The sequence below is a fragment of the Rutilus rutilus genome (genome assembly GCF_951802725.1).
Source record: "Rutilus rutilus genome assembly, chromosome: 1".
NCBI lineage: Eukaryota > Metazoa > Chordata > Actinopteri > Cypriniformes > Leuciscidae > Rutilus > Rutilus rutilus.
The window spans coordinates 39,642,682-39,664,049 of NC_140209.1; the positions used below are offsets into that span (position 1 = coordinate 39,642,682).

Genomic DNA, 21,368 nt, shown 5'->3' on the forward strand with positions numbered 1-21,368 from the left:
TCAAATTTGATAACTAAAGGTAGATCTGTTCATAGCTTTTGAATTTATTCTCTTTTAAATTCACCACTGGGGAACCTTTGAATTTGCATGTCTTTTTTGACCCCACGACTATTGCTTGCAGCTACATTTTTTCTTATTTTTAAAAGATATTTAAGTGTGTGTTTTGATTCACAGCTCAATGACTGAAAACAAGAGCACAGTGAGCATCCTAGACGACATCGGCAGCATGTTCGATGACCTGGCCGATCAGCTGGATGCCATGCTGGAGTGAAGAGCACAGCATGTGTCTCTGTGGCACAACCTCAGGACCCCGGGAGAGCACAAGGGCACAATGACCAACAACATACCCACCTACCCCTTTCTAGTCCTCATCCCTTGCTCCTCTCACCCCCTATTCTCCTGCTCCTTCCCCATTGTCATGAAACACCCGTCTCTCCTCTCTCCCTCCGAGTTGGTTTTGCACAAACCCGAGTTGATGTACCTCAGAACTGGGCAGAAGGCCATCCAGGGCTTTAAACATCAAAGACAGAGCAGAGGGTGGAGAGGCAGAGGTTGGGTTTTAATACATAAAGCTCAACTCTCTGTCCATGGAATATCTCTATCTACCATGAGCAATGAGTAGTAAAATAATAATATGAAAACAATAATTGTATATGAAATAATAGTATGGTATGTGTACATTGTAAGCATGAGGAAAGTTTGTATCTATAAAGAAAAAAAATCTCATAGTGAGAGTCATGCATTAGTACAGTTATATATATATATATATATATATATGAAAATATAAATATTTTATGTTTTTATTTCATGTTCAATGGTACATACAGTGTTGAAACATTAAGAAATCTATAAAGTTTGATGACAGATATGTGGATTTTTCTATGACTATAATGAAGTTTTAAAACAAAACAAAAAATAAGGCTGGCTTAAACATCTTGTATGTTTGGCTGTGCTCTGCTGAAGAGTATTGTGGGCTGTGTTGAATGTAGTGACTGAAGTGGCTGTTTCACCCCCTGCTCTGTGCTTGCTCTGGGCTCCCGCTCTGTGCTGCTGCTGTGACCCTTTATGTTTCCATATACTTTTTGCCTGCGTGAACTCATACATTCCTGCTCCTGCACAGCCTTCTTCCTTCACCTTCCCTCTTTTTCTTTGCCCTCATCATGTGCAGTGTCCTGTGTGCCTTAACGTGAGAGGTGACCTCAGTGCTGCTAACACACACAAGCAAACAGGTTCAAGCTGAGATAGGCCCGATGTCCATGTTCGTGGCATTGCCTTGTGGGAAGGGAGGGGCCTGTGTGCTCTGATTTGGCGAGGCGTGACCTCATCCTTGGACATCTCTATGCTTAAGTCATCTGCAGAAAGGGGATACACAGTGTAGGCCTTGAAGTCAAAGTGAATAGCCATTTTACTTCCATGATGTAATGCATTTCCAGGCCATACAGCAAATGCTAGAAAATATACAATGATTCTGTTCTTTGGCAATTTAAAGTAGGTACTGAATACCAAAATAGCTATTTAGCTATTGATTAGCATTATGCAGTAGCCTGTGCGCCCTTAAGTGAAGATTAAGACAAACTCATTTTTCTTAGGAATAAAGTGTCAATGAATTGTTCACAACAAGACCAGGATTGTGCATTAAGAAAGTAAACAGAGTCATGTTGACTTGTACTACACGAGTGACCTGAGAAACACAGGTGAGAACGAGGTACACGGGTCCAGTGTTGGTTGGCGGTTTTCGGAAGGTGGGACGTCAGGAAGCACAAAGTGAGAAAGTTGCAAACGTGTGTGTGTGTGAGTGGCATAAAAACAGCAATCGACAAGTAACATGCATGTAACGTGTTATGGACTGACAGTGTAGTGAACTAACAAGGATTTTGCAAACATTTATGAAGCTTGATGCTCAGCATTTCCACCCCCTGGTCAGTGAGCTTGGACAGGTGTGTTTCCACTGGAAGCCTGCATGCAGTCTAATCTCAGCACATTGCGCAGTGGCTGTTTAAGGGTGTGAATGTACCATGGTGTGCCTGCTTTGTATTGCATTCCCCTCAGTATCATCCAGACAGACATTTCCTTAATGACCAAAGTAAGAGCACTAGTCCAAGATGCAATTAAGCTTGGGTCCATAACTTATTCTGAAAAACATAGCAGTATCTAGGTTAAACATATTCACTGAGACTCACATTAAGTGACTTTTACAGGGACATATTGAGGGTAGAATGAGTGATGCTTTTACAGTTTGGTCTCTGTGGACATGAGATGTTTCCAGATGCCATGTTCACTCATTCATGGTGAGGGCACAGTTTGCTGTTATGACAGCACCAAACCTCTTGCAAGCCTCTGAATGTCATTATCTCATTGCCAGCAAACTCACAGTCTCTCATTACTTAACCATCTTTGTTGCCATGACAATCTGCCTGCTCATTATTAGAATCGTCACAGTATCAAAACGATCTTAAATGCAATTTAAGAAAGGGCCCAAAGGAAGGGGAAAATGAGCGAGAAAAATAGTTGTGTAGGTCCCACAATGCTTTACACACTTTCAGTAGCTCCATATATACTTAATCCCTTCCCCGGTTCTCAAAAAAAAAAGAATATTTGTAATATTTAAGTTATTAACAGAGATTATTATAGATGTTTTCAAAAAGTATTTAATGATGCAGCATCAAGAGGGCTTGTTGATGAAACTGCAAATATTTGAGACAGAAGTGTCTTCTTGGCTCAAAGAGTTTTAAATGAATTGTAAATGGTCATTTTTTTAGAACTCCAGTTTTCTTTTTTAAGGTAACTTTTTGTGATAAGTTTTTTGACTGCCATGTCTTCAGATGAAATAAGTTGTATATTATGCAATGTTACGTTTTTTTAAAACATGTATGTGCCTTGCTTTAGTTCTTTTCATTTTGTCTTTCATGTTTGAACAATGTGTAGGGGATACGTGGCCGGTCTCAGCTTTCGTCCACCAGATGTTCAGAATTATATCCCTCTTTGTTGTGGTCTGCTCTGTGGACAGAGTGCAAGATGTCTGGCATGGGAATGGCTTTAATAAAAGCTTTATCATGCCTATCACTTCAAAGGACTGGGTGTCAATCTAGTGTTAATTGAGTAGTTACAACCCTGTCCCCACTTCTGTGTATATAGCTGGATGTTTGTCACTGTGAAATCATCCTTTTTTAAACTTGATTTCTCCACTTTAAAGTTCTCATTTCTGTCAGTTTCTTATTGTCATGTTTGCTTCTTTTTTTAATACCAGAGAAGAAAAAAACAAAACAAAAAAAACAATGAAAAATATTGAAATTCTGAAAACACTGAAGTCAGACTTGTTGTTGGTGCAAGATGTTATTTAATAATGAAAGCTGTTTTCAATTCCATCCTATTTGCAGAGACATTAAAAAAAAAGAAAAGAAATCTGCACTGCTCAGTGTGTGCAGGCTGTATATTGTGTTGATGTTCTGCCATTGACTTGTATGATACCTGCTGTGACTGGCATTGGGAACAGTGGTGTGCTTGCAGTGACTGCATCAACAGCCACCTGCTCTAAATAAACATTATATACAAACACTCTCATAGCCGTCCAATTACTGAAAACCAACGAGGCCAGCTGGAAACTGCTTAACACCAGTGCTTCATTAATTCACGTATATAATACTGAGCACTTGTCAAAAAAAAAAAAAAAAAAAAATTTAAATTACAAGCTGGTACCAAAGGGTAATACAACCCTTCACAGATTTATTTTATATAACCGAATATGTATTAAGGACACTAGAGGGAGTCAACGGCACGTTATGTGTGAATTAAAGATAGCGACTGAATATAAAAGACTCATGTACACTCAATACAAGCATTAAAAATCTCTCTTATGTATTTTGTACAAGAAACTTATGATAGTTTGCATTTGAACATTTTTAACATCACATCCTGTCATAAGCTTAATGGGGGGAAAAATATGGGAACAACACTGCTGAAATCGGTTCATTACTTCCATAATTGTCCTATTTGTGTGGAGCTGGATTGAGTAGCTCCATGCCACTAAAAGGCACTGTATATCCAAAATAGCAGCTGTTTTTAAGCCTTTTGTCTTAATTTAGCATTGACTTAGCTAGTACGCTTCGAATTAAAGGGATAGTTCACCGAAAAATGAAATTTCAATCAATTTACTCGCTTCTTTGGAACAAAGATATTTGGACAAGTTTTGGTGCCCATTAACTTGTATGGGGAAAAACGTCAAAATTTTCTCAAATTTCATCTAAGATATCATATCTATATTCAATAAAAGAAAATGTCAGAGGTTTGGAACAGTTTCATTTTTCTTTTTTGGGTGAACTGTCACTTTAAGCTGAGAGGAACTCAACCTCACACTGAACGCGAGATTGTGTTCCCCTCCGTTCACCTCATTGTTCCTTCAAAGTTATCCTGGGATGCTCAGTGATAATGAATTAAGTGCCTTACATTTGAACTTTCTGTACAAAATGATTTAGTAAGGAAATCCTTTGGTAAGGAAACATTGCAGTATTTACACAAGCAAGATGGATGATTAGGTCATTACACCGTCATACAAAGGTTTCACATCAGTCAACAGGCAGTTAGAAAATATCTGAGCAGTTCTGGGCGTTCAGTTGGCACTGTCAAATCGGAAATAAAAACATGGGCACCGTGTTGTCAATGCTCTGCTGTTTCAGGCCCAAGTTGGTTTAGTGTAGGTCTTCATTCAGCCCTGGGATGATGGTCACTCCATGCATCTCCACTGGCATCAGACTGAAGCTTAGGCACTCACTTAGTCATGAGACTGTGACTCACAAGGTTCAACGGTCATCGCAACATTTCCGTGGTCTCCTGGGAACATGACCTTGGACTGGATTCAGCTTCATTTGGAATCAGGTTGAAGTCTTACCAAATCTAAATCATACTTTTGTAGGAAAGCGTTATAAAATACAGTGTTGCTCAGTGTTGGCTGGGTGTTACTAAAGACTGCAGGTTTGGAGGTTCTGTTTGCTGTCGAAATGCGTCCGGTATGTGGAAAGCAAACAAGCACCATCCATCCAGCAAATAAACCCAGACGACATTTTACTGCAAAGTTCACACGGGACAGATGCCCGGGTTCACAGGGTCAAAAATAAAAACATTTCCCGTCCGATGTACGCTGCAATGTTCTCTTGAATAATATTATTCATACTCGTATATAAGTCTGAGCATCAGAGTTCATGTTGGTTCTGAGTTTCATGGGATTTGTAATAATAACTAATAATGCTCAGAGGTCATGTTTAGCATGTCCACACCTGAGGAAAGGAAACAGAATCCACTGTTAGTGCTCATATACAGATATATACGGATCTCATGCCAGTAGAAAATGGTTCAAGGAATGGTGTAAACAGTGTTGCTCAGCTGCTTTTAAAATAGCAATAGCAATCGTCTTTGAGTAATGGTGTAGTGTCATCAAAAGTAACTGATGAAATAATCAAGTCCGATTAATTCTTTAACAACAACAATCCACGTAAGGGCTGTCACGATTCCGCGATTAAATTTGAGCCCTTGATTTTAAAAAGTCCTCGATTGCAATTTAACAGTGTCGAGTAACCGGAAAAATACCTGAAACTGCATTATTAGATCGTTTCTAAGGCTGCACGATGTGTTAAAACCATACTGTAGCATAGTGCTATTGTGAATTCACAAAGGATGCGATTCAATTCAATAAACATGCCCTGTGGGTTTAATATATATATATATATGTGCTTTACTTATTTACATGCTTGTAGGTTACATGCATCTCAGAGCGGCTTTGTTCACGTAAATGCTGCTCCACATCAACTGTTATCATTTACATGCGCATCTCTGCATATGCTGTGAGTTTGGGTTGCTTGTAACGCAATGTGTGCCATTTCATCAGATTTGTAAGGTAAATTATTTAAAAACCTACGCCAACACAGGAGAATACATCAGTATGTTTCTAAATATCCAAACTGTTCATCGCAATTTCAAAATAAAAGTTAGAGTTAAAGAATTGGCCAAATATTTATATGTTATAATATAACATTTGAATTAAATGTCATTTGGACAATATTAAACGAGGATTTGATCTGTTGTAAAGTGCTATACATAATGTACATAAGATGATTGTTAATAATATGTATATTATGTATTTTAACAGTGTTGTTCTAAAAAAAAATCATATGATTTCTTGCTTTTGATACTTTATTTGAACCAAATATTATTGCCTCATTGGTTTTATATATGTATTTTAAGTAATTTAGTCTTTGCTTAGGTCTATTTTTCTATCCGCTTACTCGATTAATTGGCAGATTACTCGATTACCAAAAGAATCGTTAGTGACAGCCCTAATCCACGTATTTATAAAATATATTGAGACAAAAACTGCTGTTCATTACTTTTTTTATAGAGTCTATTTTTTTAGTTGTATTTATAGCATTACATTTAAATGCTGTCAGACTTGGCAAGCTACGGTTTCAAAGCTGCATCCCAAAACTGGTTGTAAGAGCCTCTGACCTTCACTGTGCTGTCTACAGCTCCAGAGAACAGTCTTCCTCTGGATACAGCGAGCGCCGTCACACTGCCCTGGTGCCGCAGCAGAGTCTGGGTGCAGATCATGTTGTCCATGCTCCACACCTGCACAGGTAAAACAATCAATGCATTAGAGGTTTCACATATCCCCCCATTTCACATCCCATACCCAAGCCTTGTCCTTACCCTGAGAGAGCGATCATAGGAGGCACTAAACACTTTGGTCTGATCAGGGGTGGAGATGACGGCTAGGGCGTACACTGTGCCCACGTGGCCCGTAAGCGTCCGCACCTGTTCTTTGGACTCAATGTCCCAAACCTATTTCATATGGGAAGTATCAGAAATCGCAATGTTAAAAATGTCCTGACATTTCCAGGTTGTCCATTACTCTCATATGTAAAGCCCTGCAAAGCGTAGACATTAATACTTCTTACATGAATGAGGTTCTCATAGGTGCCACAAACTATATGGTGGTTGGTGACTGCAATGGAGTACACACTGCCTCCAGAGGTCTGGAGCACATGCACACACTCCAGAGAACGGATGTCCCAGATCTGAGGGGAAAGAGCATACAGACCATTTCACAAAAATCCATTTCATTTATTCACTCTAGATAGTATGCAAGTTTTGCATGATATGTTAAAGAACGTGTTCAGATTCATAAAAAAATTAAAAATAAATGACTAGTGGAGAACTACACTACTCATAATCCTGTAGAGAGATTCTCCATGGATCAACCAATCAGAGAACTCACTGTTACCAAGAAGACGAGAAGAGTGCCAAAAAAGCTCAACAGCCACCCACTCAGTGGAGCAGGGGAATAAATGAGTCGGACTCTCAATTTAAAACAACTTAAAGACTTAAACTTTGATCACTGTTGTATTCTATAGTAGCGTGTTTGTGTTCATTCTTTCTCTTTGTGAGCATTTGCCTGTAGTCTGCTTCCTGCCTGCAATCTCTGGAGCCATAATTAGACAACTTGAGACAAGCAGCTCGGGTTTATCGGTCTTATCTGTTTTAAAAACAACTCGGAGAGCTGCTCTCGTTTTTACCAGTTAGACTGAACACTAAAGGAATTCATGAGAACAACTTCCAATCTGAACTTTTTGAGCAATTTGAACAATTTGAGTAATACAAAAGTGTCTAATCCATTGAATTAATAAAACATACAGCACATTCTACTGTACAATAGGTCCGTTTAAGGCAAGTCATTTCACTCGGCGGCCATCTTTGAACCGCCTCTCGGGCAGCTGTTTCAGTCAAGCAAGTGCCGTTTCTATCTCTCTAAATAGAGAAACATCAAATTCTCCCAAGCTTTTAATTAAATTTCATATTTGAAACCACCAACTGTCTCATAAATTGTTTCTAAATGGTCAAATCATGACAAAAAGTCGCACAGTAATACTTAATTTAATATTTACAGGAACTAGTCCAGATCTCGATTTGATTAAGTGTACAGCCCTACTTTTGTTTTTACATCTTTCAGATCTTACGGATTCTGCAAGGATTTCTGTCAAAACTGACCATATAATTAATCAACCTGCATATCATCCTTTATTATATGGACTGGGCGTTCCTGAAGCAACTGACAGAGCTGTTTTCTATTTAAGCAGTTCAAAGTTTAACACTTCTAACCTTTATGGTTTGATAAGATCCACTGTACAGATGATTCTGAGAAGCAACCAGAGCTCGAACCCAGTGATTCAAGCCAGTCAATTCCTTCTTTAGCTTCAGCTCAGTGCCCACAATATCCCACACCTACAGAGAGAGAGAGAAAGAAAGATGTTTCAACACTTAAAGAACATCCAGAATTGGCAAACTGGAAAGTCCCAGAGAGATGAGATCATTCTACGGTTAAGCCTCCACCCCCACATTCCTCCCACACATCACCATGGTGATATTAGCACAGCGTGAGCTCTTCAGACGAGCTCTCAGAGCCAAGTGGACCTAATTCTGCTCCACTCGTGCCTCAGTAACCCAAGTCAGTGCTTTTCTCTTCTCTGCTGGAGCACCGATCGTATCTCCACATCACTTTAAGAAAACCGTACACAGCTAACGTGCACATCAGCAAATGGGGCAGAATAAAGCTCAATATTAGCTGCTTGATCGGGCTCGTGTCTGCAGACACGCACATCTTTTCTTCAGCAGGCACCACTGACCTTAATGGCTTTGAGAGAGCCGCTGAAGAGCATGTTGTGAGAGGACACCAGAGTGCACACAGGGTTGTCATGTGCCCGGATAGTGTTCACTTTCTGCAGGGTCTGGATATCCCAAACCTGAGGAAGAGCAAGTGCATATCTGCATTAGATTCACATGGACAGGGATGTGCCAGACTAGTCTGCTGCTGCTAGTTGACTTGGAAATACTAGTCGTTTACTTTTTTTTTGTTGCACATTTAATGGTTTGCTTTATATTTTTTATACACATAAAATTAAATTACTGTCATGTTAATGTTACATTTTAAAAAGAACATTTTAAAAAGTGTATCTCTGGAGCAGAAAACAGATTTTCTTTTCTCTCTGACACATTTTGCCCTCTCGGAAGCTGAGCAAAGTGAAGGGAGTTTTTTTGAAAGCCTACACAAAACTTCTCCGTTTTCTTCTATGCTGCTTGCTACTACCGGGTATGAGAGACAAAACAGTATGAAATGTTATATCGGAATAAAGGAGAAACATTATGAATGAAAGTTACTTGACACTTGAACAGTTGCAATATCAACACCCTAACAAAGAAAATACACTTAAATAATTTATAGTTGTCAGCACAAATCAAGCTTTTCATGCGATTTTGCCTAAACATTTTTTAAATAGTCCAAGTGGCTACAGTGGCTCAACCTTAAGTTTATCAAGTGACGAGAATACTTTTTGTGCGCAAAAAAAACTAAAATAACGACTTTATTCAACCATCTCTTCTCTTCCATGTTATTCTCCTAAGCTGTTGACGTAGTGTAACAGTGCAGCGCTTCTGGGTTGTATATTGGCCGACGCTGGTAATGTGTGTGATGCTGGCCAATAGTGAGCCTACGCTCTGACGTTCAACCCAGAAGCGCTGCGCTGTTACACTAGGTGAACTCACTCAGAGGCCCACAGAGAAGAAAATGAATAGTTGAATAAAGTCGTTATTTTTGTTGTTTTTTGCGCATAAAAAGTATTCTCGTCGCTTGATAAACTTAAGGTTGAGTCACTGTAGTCACTTGGACTATTTTAACGATGTCTTTACTAACTTTTCTGGGCCGGCAGATGCAATTACTTAGCAGCCTATGAAGGAGTGAGCCAGCTCTCAGATTTCACCAAAAATAACTTAATTTGTGTTCCGAAGATGAACGAAAGTCTTACGGGGTTGGAACAACATGAGGGTGAGTAATCCATTTTTGGGTGAACTATCCCTTTAACGTTTAAACTGAAATTTTGAAACAGACTAGTCGACTAGTCTAATCCCCAACCCTTTAATGAAATTAGTCGTTGCGCACATCCCTAGTCATGAACAGGCCTGATATGAAATGAAATATGCATTTCAGGAACACTCACAATGATCGTGCAATCTGCTGAGCCACTGTACAGCTTGTTCCTGCAGCAGAAAGGAGAAAAGAATATATAAGATCTCCTGTCCACTTCAAGCCATCATGAAACATTTGCAAAAATGGTCCATTTTTATTTCTAGTTGTAACATTTAATACACTGCACTGACTGGCAAGGAAAAGTCGTTTCAGATTTCGATGAAAGATTATGTATTCCTCCAAATCCTCCAAATACTTACCCCTGAATGCACAATGCCAACACTATGCCATCATGGCCCTCTAGGGTCTTCTGGCACTTGTATGTGGTGCATGTGTCCCAAACCTATGTTGAGCAGAGAAGTACAGAAGATTTATCTGGTTGAAGAGGGATCCTCAGAAACCAAAGGGACAGCTTGCTGATGGCAGGTGGAGGAATTACCTTGATGGACTTATCTGATGACCCACTAAAGAGAAGATCACCGGTAGAATACACACACAGACACCACACCGGACCCTGGTGGCCCACAAATGTACCCTTGCATTTGAAGATCTGCTGCGGGTCATAGGCTGCAAAACATTTCATACAGTCAGATGATGATTATATTCACAGAAATCAGGAGTATAAATGAGAACGAGACACTCACAGCCCAGTATACCCATATTGAGCCTGGCATTGATGTGGGACAGTTCATCCTGCAAAAAGAAGGGATGAGTTAGAAAGCTCTTAATACTGGAACACCAAAACTGTACGTCTCAATTTGGTAAAACCAGAGCGAAAATAGACCAACATTCAGCATGGAAGCATCTCGTCGGAACTCCATCAGATCTTCACTGAGCTTGCTCTGATTCTCATCCAGCACATCTGCCACATTAGCACAAGAAAACAACAACAATTTGACCACTTTTGGCTTAAAAACAGTTAAGAGGTTAAGAATTAGCTTTGTTTCCTCACCGAACTTGAGCTCCAAGTTCTTCTCCAGCTGGTCTAGTTTCTCAGAGAGTTTGCCCAGCATGGAGCGCAGGAACGAGATGTCCTGGTCCTTCTGCGCCAGAGTCACCTGCATCTCATGGAATCTGTCATCCGTCTGCTGGAGAAACTCCTTCAGCCCCTCGAACTTACACACCTCCAGGTGCGTCTCATATGTATCCTGATTCCCAATAAAGGTGCAACTGGAGAAAAGTCGGCAGTGGTAAATTCAATGCTGTTTAATTTCCTTGTTATGTGTAACATCATCTATGGAACTGAAGGAAAGAATGTTAGCCTTTTCAAACTTCCATACCCATATTTAGAATGAGGACACTTGATGTGTTCACACTCTTTCAGATGGGCTTCCAGGTTCATGGTGAGCAGTGGAGGGCAGTTGGGGTTGTTGGGACAGCGAACAGGTCTGTAGTCACAGCTTACTTCATGATCTCTGCCACAAACACACAATACAGTGTAATTAAAACCCCTTTGCATAACTATGTCACAAAAACAGAAATCAAAAGCTGACATTGTGAAAAGAAATGAACCTGCATACTCACTTCCTGGTGCTGAGCTTGATGGTGAAAGGACAGCCAAGTGGGTCAACCTCAAAGGCACCGGGCTTGCCTGAGGCAGCTGGCCGACAGCCGTACTTGCAGTGGATGAAAAGCTCACCAATTTGCTCAGCCACCGCTATGTTATTCACTACCACTGTTAGCTTGGAGTTGTCCACAGGGCATTTATCTGTGGAACCACAAGGTTATTGGCAAAACAAAATAGTTACCCTATGTTGAAAACAAGAGCGTGAAATGGCAGCATAGAAAGGAAATGAAACAGGAACAGAGATAGAGACCTGCACTCGTAACTTAAGGCCACTAAATTTAGAAATTGTACATAAATATTCAGATAAACTTCAGAAAGAATTTAGACCCCTTATTTTTGCACATTTTATCTTGCAGCCCTATGCTAAAATGCTCTAAAAAAAAATTAACATCAATCTGCACTCCATGCTTGATTAATGGCAAAGCATAAACAGATTTATGATAACTTTGCAAATGTATTAAAAAGAAAATAAAACCTGACGTTAACATTTCTTATCAGCTATGTAAAGGTATTTTGCATTATTTTTCATGTTGCAAATTTATATTTTTGTCTCTGTGACCATAAAATTATTAACCTCACAAAAATTCTAGATGGAAATAAATATTGTGAATAACAAATACTTTCTGTAGTAGACAGTTTGTATAATGTTGTAGACAGTTACAATATTACATTTTCAATACATGATTATTTATTTTGTGTTTTCTCTCTTTTGGCAATGAATCACATCAATGAATGAATCATATTACGACACTCCTAGTTACGCCTTTTGTTTGAATCGCTCACATCAGCGCACCTCTTCTCTTCAACTAACTATTGTTCATTCAACTGATGTTAAGTTTCCTAATAAAGGTACTAGCCAACTGTCATTTTTAATTCTGATTGTGGAAATTGTGTTGAGCCCTCTCTGTACTAACAGTCATCATGAGAAAGGTGAAAGCAAGACAAATGCGTAGAATAAAAATGCTATGCTTACCTGAGGTCAAGGCACATCGCCTGCAGAATGTGTGCTGAGGTGACAGAGGAAGAGGAGGAGAGCACAATGAGAGTGAATAAGAGCTGAATTTTACTTTTTCATCTACTCAGCTATTTTAAGTGTAATTTATCTCTCAACAGACACTTGTATTTTGGTGTTCAACAGCCTGACAGTGCTGTAGGAAACGGGTCAATGAGGCGTGCTGTTCACGGCCCAAACAGGAAATCAATACATGGCCTGAAACCAGATCATGAACGACAGCCCTATCCTGAGGGAGAGGTGAGGGGACGGCTGGCTGACTCACTCCGCAGGTCGTGATGACGGGGTCCTTGAACACGCTGCAGCACAGCTGGCAACAAAGCTTAACTGAGGGCTGCTCTGCAAACACCTGCGGCTCCTGGGTAAGAAAAGAGAGCAAGGGCGAGAGAGAGAGAAAGTCAATCTCCTGCTGAGCAAAGGTGCATGTCTGTCAGCCTTTCGCGTCACCACGCTAGATCAACATGTGAAAAGGAAACAGAAGATTGCTGACACTCACTGTGTCTTCCTCTTCCTCGTGCAGGGAAAAGGTGGAGCGCAATGACATGTTGGACTCGGAGTGCAGGGAGCGAATCGAGATGGCAGAGTCTGAGCGACGAGGGGTGCTGATGGGCGGCTGCAGGGACAGAGTCAGTTTATTTGTTTTTATTTTTTTGAATGACATCTGGAAGGTATTCCAGAAAGCAGATTATGTGACGCATCCGGGTAAGTGTACAGATAAGTAAAAAGATTACCGTAACTTCCAAAAACTGAGGTGAGACTTACAGGGTATACAAGTAGCCAAAGCAACTTATTCTCTGAACATAACCTCCTCCGGAGAAGTATTACATATATATACATGCCCTATTGATGAGGCTTCAGTGGCCGTGACAGATACAGTGCTATGCATAAGTTTAGACACCCATACTAAAGTTGACTAAAAAGAGGAATAAAAAAATCATCTTTTGGAAATTGAACTTAATGCCTTAATTAAAAAAAATTGGAAAAATCCAACCTTTAAGGACACCAATTTTCTTTGTGAATGAATAATGTATCGTAAATAAATAAATGTTCTTCCTTAAAATACAGGGTGCATAAGTTTGGACACCCCTATGTTAAATTCCCATAGAGGCAGGCAGATTTTTATTTTTAAGTATTTTTTTTTAATTTTTTTTTTAGGATACTATGCATCCTGATAAAGTTCCCTTGGCCTTTGGAATTAAAATAGCCCCACATCATCACATAGCCTTCACCATACCTAGAGATTGGCATGGGGTACTTTCCATAAGATCATCTCTCAATGCAAATCAAACCAGCTATTAGGCTAACTGAAATAAAACCATGCCAATCTCTAGGTATGGTGAAGGCTATGTGATGATGTGGGGCTATTTTAATTCCAAAGGCCAAGGGAACTTTATCAGGATGCATAGTATCCTGGATCCATGAAGTAACTGACCTTTAAAAATAAAAATCTGCCTGCCTCTATGGGAATTTAACATAGGGGTGTCCAGACTTATGCACCCTGTATTTTAAGGAAGAACATTTATTTATTTACGATGCATTATTCATTCACAAAGAAAATTGGTGTCCTTAAAGGTTGGATTTTTCCTAATTTTTTAAATTAAGGCATTAAGTTCAGTTTCCAAAAGATGATTTTTTATTCCTCTTTTTAGTCAACTTTAGTATGGGTGTCTAAACTTATGCATAGCACTGTATTTGCACAATATTATATAGTTATATTTTTTCTAAAATTATAAAGCACTATTATAACAAAGCAACGATTATTTTATTTCTTTATCTATTTATTTTATTGTCATCTCACACATCATGGATCTGCATTCAACAGGTTCTTTTTTTTATTTTTTATAAGAAACGGACATCTCATCTCACAAAAAAAGTAGAATAGAAAGTAAAATGGCTAAACATAAAAAAAACCTATATACAACCATATTATCTGTGCAAGCCTTTTTTTAATATATGTATTTAAATTCTTTTTTTTTATATTTAGCAAAAAACAATTCTAATATATAATTTTAATATTTAGCAACAATCAATTTAATTTGTGTTGGCAAAACCTGATTAAAAGTTAGAAGATAAAAGATTTTAAAATAATTGCACAACAACTGCAATTGTAGGTGGCAATATGCACTAATAATGTAAACTGCTATTAAACAAAAAAAGTAGTAAGGCATGAATCCCTTAGCATCCGCTCCCATGGTGACTCATGGATTCGGTGCACTGTTGAGAAAGTCTTTCGCTGTGTCCAAAAATCGAATACTTCCCTACTGTATCATATGCGAAAAACAGTACGGCAAAAGAATATGTATGAATACATAGTATTAATAGGTGAAAAGTCACCGGATGACCTACTACTTGCCGTGATTCTGAAGAATGCCTTTGATAGACACTCTACTCTCCCATGGGGCCATGGGAGAGGATTTATGAATGGAAGAGAAGCGCTGATGCTGAACTGATGCTGGTAGGTCAAGTGACCGTAACAACATGCTGAATGTAGTACATCCGAATTGCATTCATATAATTACCCATATTCATACTATATAGAAGAACATACCTTTTTAAAGGTCGCAAAGTATTGGTGCATTCAAGTCACGTCGTAAAGATCGTTCAACTCTTAAATACGAGTGGGAAGCTCGGGATTTTCATTAAGCCCTGATCTTTACGAGTGAGAAACATGGCAGAATACCACAATACTTAAAGGTATTTAGCTGTGACATTGTCAGGCTTTTCTATTTACAACGAAGTAAGATAATTGCCTGCACAAAATATGATAGCATAATATGTAACGATAAAGTTTACAGTGGTTTCATAAATTAATTTAAAACATAAAAAAGCAAAACACACCTGATGCACATTTCTTTGTTCTTCATTTTCTAGAAGTAGAGTTTAAGAACCTTGCTGTATTTTTGTGTAATTAATTGAGACAAAGTACACAGCCATCTTACTCCGACAAAAGTGATTTGAACTCACCTGCCGTCGTAAACACGACTTCCTATCTCGTAAATATGAACTTCCCAGGAGGACTTGAACGCACCATACATTCTAATTCAAATGTAGTAGGCTACCTACTCCATATGCGATTTCGGACGCAGCGTTTGTGTTTTCCCCATGAACATGCTCTGAGTTTACAGAACTTACTCATGGTTGCATTTTTGGAACCGATAATCGCAAGAAAGGTTTGGGTTAATCAACCGGGAGTAATGTGACATTAAGTTAACCCTGCTTTCTGGAATACACACCTTGGCATTACAAAAGCTCTTTCCAAAATTCCACTCTACAAAGTAAGATGTGTTACCAAAATCATCAGTACTAAAACATTTTTTGTACAACAAACAACAGGTTTTGATACTGGATATGGTCCTTAACAAAAAAAATCTGATTTAACTACTTCCCGCTACTCATAAATTGGAGAGCTTTCCTGTGAATGTGCAAAACGATTGAAAAGAGGAGAGCACCTCAATGTCTTCTGATTCACTTACATTTGGTGGAAGAACAACACTGTGGTGTCTGGGAAAAACTAAACAATATACATAGCCACTCATAAACAGTCTAAAAACAATCAGAAAAGAAATGCCTTTATCAAAAACTAAGAACTGCCCAAACAGTAAATCAGCTAACCCAAAAGCCCACTGTGACGCACATCAGCAATGACAAAATTGAGAGGGTTTTGATTTCCATTCCTCAATATGCAAATGTGATTGGCTGTTTTGAAAAGAGACGGCGTTGTGATTACCATGCCATCATCGTCGTCACGAGGCGAGTAGGTCAGAGTGCTGGAGGTTGAAGGGGTTCTACGATGCTGTTTGTAATTGGTTTCCGCTGAAAAGAAAGCGCACAGTTACAAGCGACTGACTGAACCTTGTTGCTGGGCAAATGCTCACATGGATTTCTGTCCAATCAATGCTGATCTAGGTAATTTCTAACACCGGTAATTAGTTTCATAGTGGTTTGAGGTACGACACTCAAAATGTAAATGTAAGTCAACTTGATCATCTTTATTTTATTTTATTTTTGTAATTTTTAAACGGCTGTACCATACATAATTTTTTAATATTTTGTTTCCCTGAGGACCACTTAAAATGTTTGTCTTCTTTTTTTTTTGTGCACTATTTTTGTTTTTAAATGCCTTTAATCTGACTCCAAGTAGTCCAAAAGGTAATGCTGACCTTTTGCTACTTGAGGGACTGCTGGAAACGTGGATCCAAAACTAGCTTCCATTTTGGTCTGCATAGAAAGATTATGAAAGAAGAAAACAATGAGATTTTTTGCCACTGAAGTCTTCACATAACTCAATAAACGCAAGTACAGGTCACACTTTTACCCGTTTGCTGATATCAGGTGAGGGTACAGTGATAGTGGCACCTGCCACAGATCCTTCTGAGAATCAATCGAAGCGTGACGGTTTACTACAGCTCATAATACAGCAAAGCCCTGTGGAAAAGATCTGCTGCAGCCTGTAGATGAAAGGGAAAAAATATCATATTATTACATATATTATGTTATGAAACAAGATATTATGGTACATAGGCATGTCTGTGATATGCTTTACTACTTCTAATACTATTGGAAACAGCACTGTGCTCATTTTTGCAATTTAGGCCTAGATACTACATGGAATAACTATATTATATATAAAAAATCAAAAAAAAATCAACCCACAGGAATCAGGATCATTTAAAATAAACTAGTAGTTAAATGTGATTCAAATGGTGAAAAACGTTAAAGAAATGGTGACCTGGTAAGTTAGAGAACCTAAGATATACATCTTACAATATATTATTTTGACATTATTTTAAAATGCAAGTATTCATAGACACTTTTCCGTCAACTACCGATTCTCGAAACTGTGATGTTCACTCTTGTTATTATATGTGTGTGTGTATATATATATATATATATATATCAAGCTGTGAAGACAATCACACATTTCCCGACAACACAGCGTTTCATCTGTCAAAATAAACAATGACGGAGGCTGTAACTTATGTTAGCAGAACAGAAATGACAACTGACACAACATTAATGCTTTAGTTTTCGTTATGTCTAAAAAATGGTGATATACAGAATGGTGTGATCACAAAAAATGCTGTTAAACTAGACAGCTAACGTTAACTATGTTTTGATTCACAGCCAAGATTTTGTTAGCGGGTGATTGCGAAAAATGGGACAATGTATTTTAAGCATCGGATTAAACGGTAATAAAACACATAATATGTTTATTACACTATATTAACAACAGCAAACATGTTAAAAGACAAGCAAGCACGTACGTTTGATGATGTACTAGTGATTCACCTAAAGTGAGCTGGCTAGCTGTGTTGGCTAGCTGACGAAGTTGGTTTTTCGAACAGCTTTAATAAAACATCGGATTTAGCTTTACGAAATGTAGTAAGATAGACCTCTAGCTCTGCTATAGAACAGACAAGCTGACAAGATACATATCGCATGTCTATTTAGACAAACAATGTAGGTTCTCACCATTGATGCTAAATCAAAGTCTGCAGATGGTCCAATTTTAATCTTTCTCTCACACGCCCAGGCTCACACACCAAGGGATTGTGGGAAATGTATTGCGGAAGAGCAAATACACTTCATTGTCGGGAATTGAGACAACAACAAGTTCCTGGAATATTCAAGAAGACGATCAGAACAATATGGTTGAATCATGATTTTTATTGGGTATTTTTCAAGACACTTTAAGAGTTTAACGTCAACCATTTACTATAGTTTCATAATGATTCATCTTAGTGAGTCGAATCTTTTGAATTCTGCAGGGTGCACCGCATTGAGTGATGTACTTGATTTGCTCAACTGATTCAACGCCGAGTCGTTCAGCAAGTCTTATTTAAGTCTTTTGTCTGAATGTCTTGAAGACAATGATATTACCAAAGAAATCACACGCTTCAAAAGGTAGAGACTTCAATGGGGAACAAATAAACATGGAAGTGAACGAGAACGATTTGTTCACATGAAAGATTTGTTCAAAACGCCGATTTGTTCACTTAAAAGAATCATTCATGAAGCAACACTAGTTCCCGTTCGACGACATGCACGTAACGTCACACGCTTTGTTAGTAGATATTTTTGTTATGATAGTATGGTATATATAATTCCGTTTTGGTGTACAACTACATGTAGCCTAAAGTCTAGTATTCTGCTTCACATTTTTGTTTACATTACTATTCTGGATCTACCATATTGAGTCAATTAGTTAAACGGAAGGGGGCGCTGTTTGCTCAGATCCACAGTCTGGACATGAATTCAACTCCTCTGTAATTCACATTTCACTCAGAAGATCAGTAGAGTCTGGCAGCAGAAATGGTTCTATCACTATAATTTAGACAATAATACTCTTGTGTCTAGGCTACAGATGTTCCTTAAATTCTGCCATGTAGTTTTTGTCAATAACAGATATTTTAGTGAAATATTTTGGAAATATTCCTTCATGTCAGGAACATTCCTGTTGTATTGTAGTATTTTGTGAATATGTAATGCATGTGAAAATATTATAATACCTATAATTGTGCCCATTTAAATATATAAAATCACAATATACAATGATGCGTTGTGCATGATTTGACCTGCATTCACCTGGCTGGAGATGCTCAGTTATGCTGTTCTCAGAGTCACAGGTAAACCACTTAAGGCCAAAATAAATGCAGAAATGTTGTGAATATAGAATGTCTTAGGCTGCTACTCTCCATTAGAGAGTACCCCCCCCCCCCCCCCCCCCCCCCCCGGCTTGCATTTGCTCTTTGTGTTAAAGCACTAATGGCAGAGTTTCTCATGGACACCCATCAATTTAGGACACATGGGATATGTCTTTATCTCCAGAATGTGGTCCCAGGCTATAAAATAGTATCTGTGTAAATTCTCTCTGATGAAGCATCACAGCCTCTATGAACGGTTGTCCTACCTGGCACTTAAGATACTCTTTGCACTGTTAAGCCAAAGAATAGCCAGCGGACCCATCAAAAGCTTGACCCCATCGGCAGTGCAGGAAGTTCTTCATTCAGGATCCATTAAGCGTATTCAGAGCAGAGCTCCATTCTTCCCATATGCCTGTGCAATAAATGATGGATGCAATAAAAATAGGATGTGCTAAAGTTAGATGGCCAAAGGGAGAACTGGCCAGTGGCTATTAGTCAGTTGCTGCTTGTGAAACACAAATATCTAAAGAATACACCCTGAATGTAAAATGCAAATTCAAACGGGTTAATGCATGGTGTTAAATACAGCAAGGTTATGATACTGATAACATATTGAATACACTTTGAAAGCAGTCTCTTTGGGGGTAGAACATACTAGACTACACAAATCACTTCAGTTTGGTCATGACATGAATGATAATGAGTTTGGTAATCTAGTACTGTGGTCTGATACAGATTTTATGATGGAGGTTTGCTGTCAGACTATTTTTAATCCATACAGAAATGTGTGTATAGGCCTATCTACAATCTGGTTCACCATTAACTTATCAAGCATATATTTTGCACATACTTTGAATTACGTTTATCTCACATCTTGTGGTTCGCTTTGTTTAGTGACAGCAACTTCCTCTCCATCTTTGCATTACCTGGTCTTTTGTTAAATTATCATTGTTTAGTTTTGTCTGTCATTCATTGCATAGGTCCCACAAAAGGAGGCTCATCTGATCTGCTGCTTCTGCTGTCCCACGGGCATCTCCTCATCTTACACCTCGTGATGTTGCTCTTGGGTGTGATACCCAGGAGACTGACATGAGTGCTGCTCTGAGATGAGCAGATGACAGATGCCCTTGTATCAGCCAACAGGCAAACATTTAAATCTCCCTCTGTGAGCAGTTTACAGCCGTAACATCTTTGATGGAATTCTATTGTCAGTGCTTTCAGGTTTATGTCAAATAGCAGTAGCATTCGTAACATAATTAATACAAGCCTTGAATTTGTTTTGTTTCTGTTCTTTATGAATGAACAGTATTATACGACAAATAGTCCATACACTCGTTTGACCGTCTAGACTTAAAAAATAAAAAAGCATGTACAGTATGTGTCTTGTGGAAAAACATTGTTTTGGATATGCTTTGACTCTGCTGCTCTGTGCGGATGAATGTGGTTCAAGGCACTGGTGTACAAATGGAAGCACATCTTATCAGAGCAACTAAATTGCGTTTTTGTTGGTGTTTTTTTGTTCAACTAGTGATTTCCCAGAGGTTTGCCGTTTTTAATGATCCATGGTCAGTTTTTCTCGTTCGTTGTGACAACAAAATTTTAGCTTCAAGGTACCCGCTACTTTTTTCTGTGTACCAGGCCCAGCTCTAGCTTTGGGCCAAGTGACATTTTATAACAAAAGGAAGAGGTCTTTAAAGGGACTATGTATAAACACACAGCCAAAATTTTCACTGGCCCCACCACAAAAATAAATAAATAGTATTTTAATAAATAATGTTAAATAAAGACAGTAAACAGTCAGTAATAAAATAAGAACTTATGAACAAATTACAAGCAATAGCACAAATAAATATAATAGAATAAAGACACAAACACAACATATTTCAGGTAAGTCTAACAGTATTCAGGAACAAAATACTATAATGTATAAATTAACTGTAGCCTGTATTAATCCTTATTAAAGCTAAAGAAGTTATTCAGTCAAGAGAATATTTAAGCAGAGGTTTTTTGTTCTTTAATTAATGACAAGACAACAGCAGGTATATTACTGTCACTTTAAGACCAAAAGCACGGACCTGACACACTGGTATTCTCAGAACTGTTTACACTCATTAAGACTTTTTATTTTAACTCAGTTAA

At 38.5% G+C, this 21,368-nt stretch overlaps 2 protein-coding genes across 10 annotated transcripts in view; one reads left to right on the top strand and one right to left on the bottom strand.

The window, feature by feature from the left end:
• The window catches only part of caskin1 (CASK interacting protein 1), a 113,598-nt gene extending 110,200 nt beyond the window's left edge, over nt 1-3,398 (top strand). For all 9 annotated transcript variants that reach the window (XM_084434389.1, XM_084434391.1, XM_084434386.1 and 6 more), the window contains one exon: nt 175-3,398. In XM_084434389.1, coding sequence (XP_084290515.1) covers nt 175-271 — 97 coding nt within the window. In that variant the 3' untranslated portion in view covers nt 272-3,398. The remainder of the gene's footprint in view (nt 1-174) is intronic.
• Nucleotides 3,399-3,676: 278 nt separating this feature from the next.
• traf7 (TNF receptor-associated factor 7) lies at nt 3,677-18,220 on the bottom strand. The gene is made up of 21 exons (XM_084434464.1): nt 18,058-18,220; nt 16,901-17,033; nt 16,746-16,803; nt 16,313-16,398; nt 13,082-13,198; nt 12,851-12,943; nt 12,547-12,580; nt 11,531-11,714; nt 11,287-11,421; nt 10,959-11,176; nt 10,795-10,868; nt 10,651-10,699; nt 10,446-10,573; nt 10,267-10,349; nt 10,038-10,077; nt 8,670-8,786; nt 8,146-8,268; nt 6,945-7,064; nt 6,697-6,828; nt 6,496-6,615; nt 3,677-5,270 (listed from the first exon to the last, which is right to left on the bottom strand). Exons 3-21 carry the CDS (start codon nt 16,795-16,797, stop codon nt 5,256-5,258), a joined length of 1,920 nt encoding a protein of 639 aa, XP_084290590.1. The 5' UTR covers nt 16,798-16,803; nt 16,901-17,033; nt 18,058-18,220; the 3' UTR covers nt 3,677-5,255.
• Between the last annotated feature and the right edge of the window lie 3,148 nt (nt 18,221-21,368).

Coding starts and splice junctions, on each gene's coding strand:
- traf7 (XM_084434464.1), bottom strand. CDS start 16,797: ATGGAAGCTAGTTTTGGATCCACGTTTCCAGCAGTCCCTCAAGTAGCA. Junction 11,715..12,546: donor GCGATGTGCCTTGACCTCAG/GTAAGCATAGCA, acceptor GTGGTTCCACAG/ATAAATGCCCTGTGGACAAC. Junction 6,829..6,944: donor CCTATGAGAACCTCATTCAT/GTAAGAAGTATT, acceptor CATATGAAATAG/GTTTGGGACATTGAGTCCAA.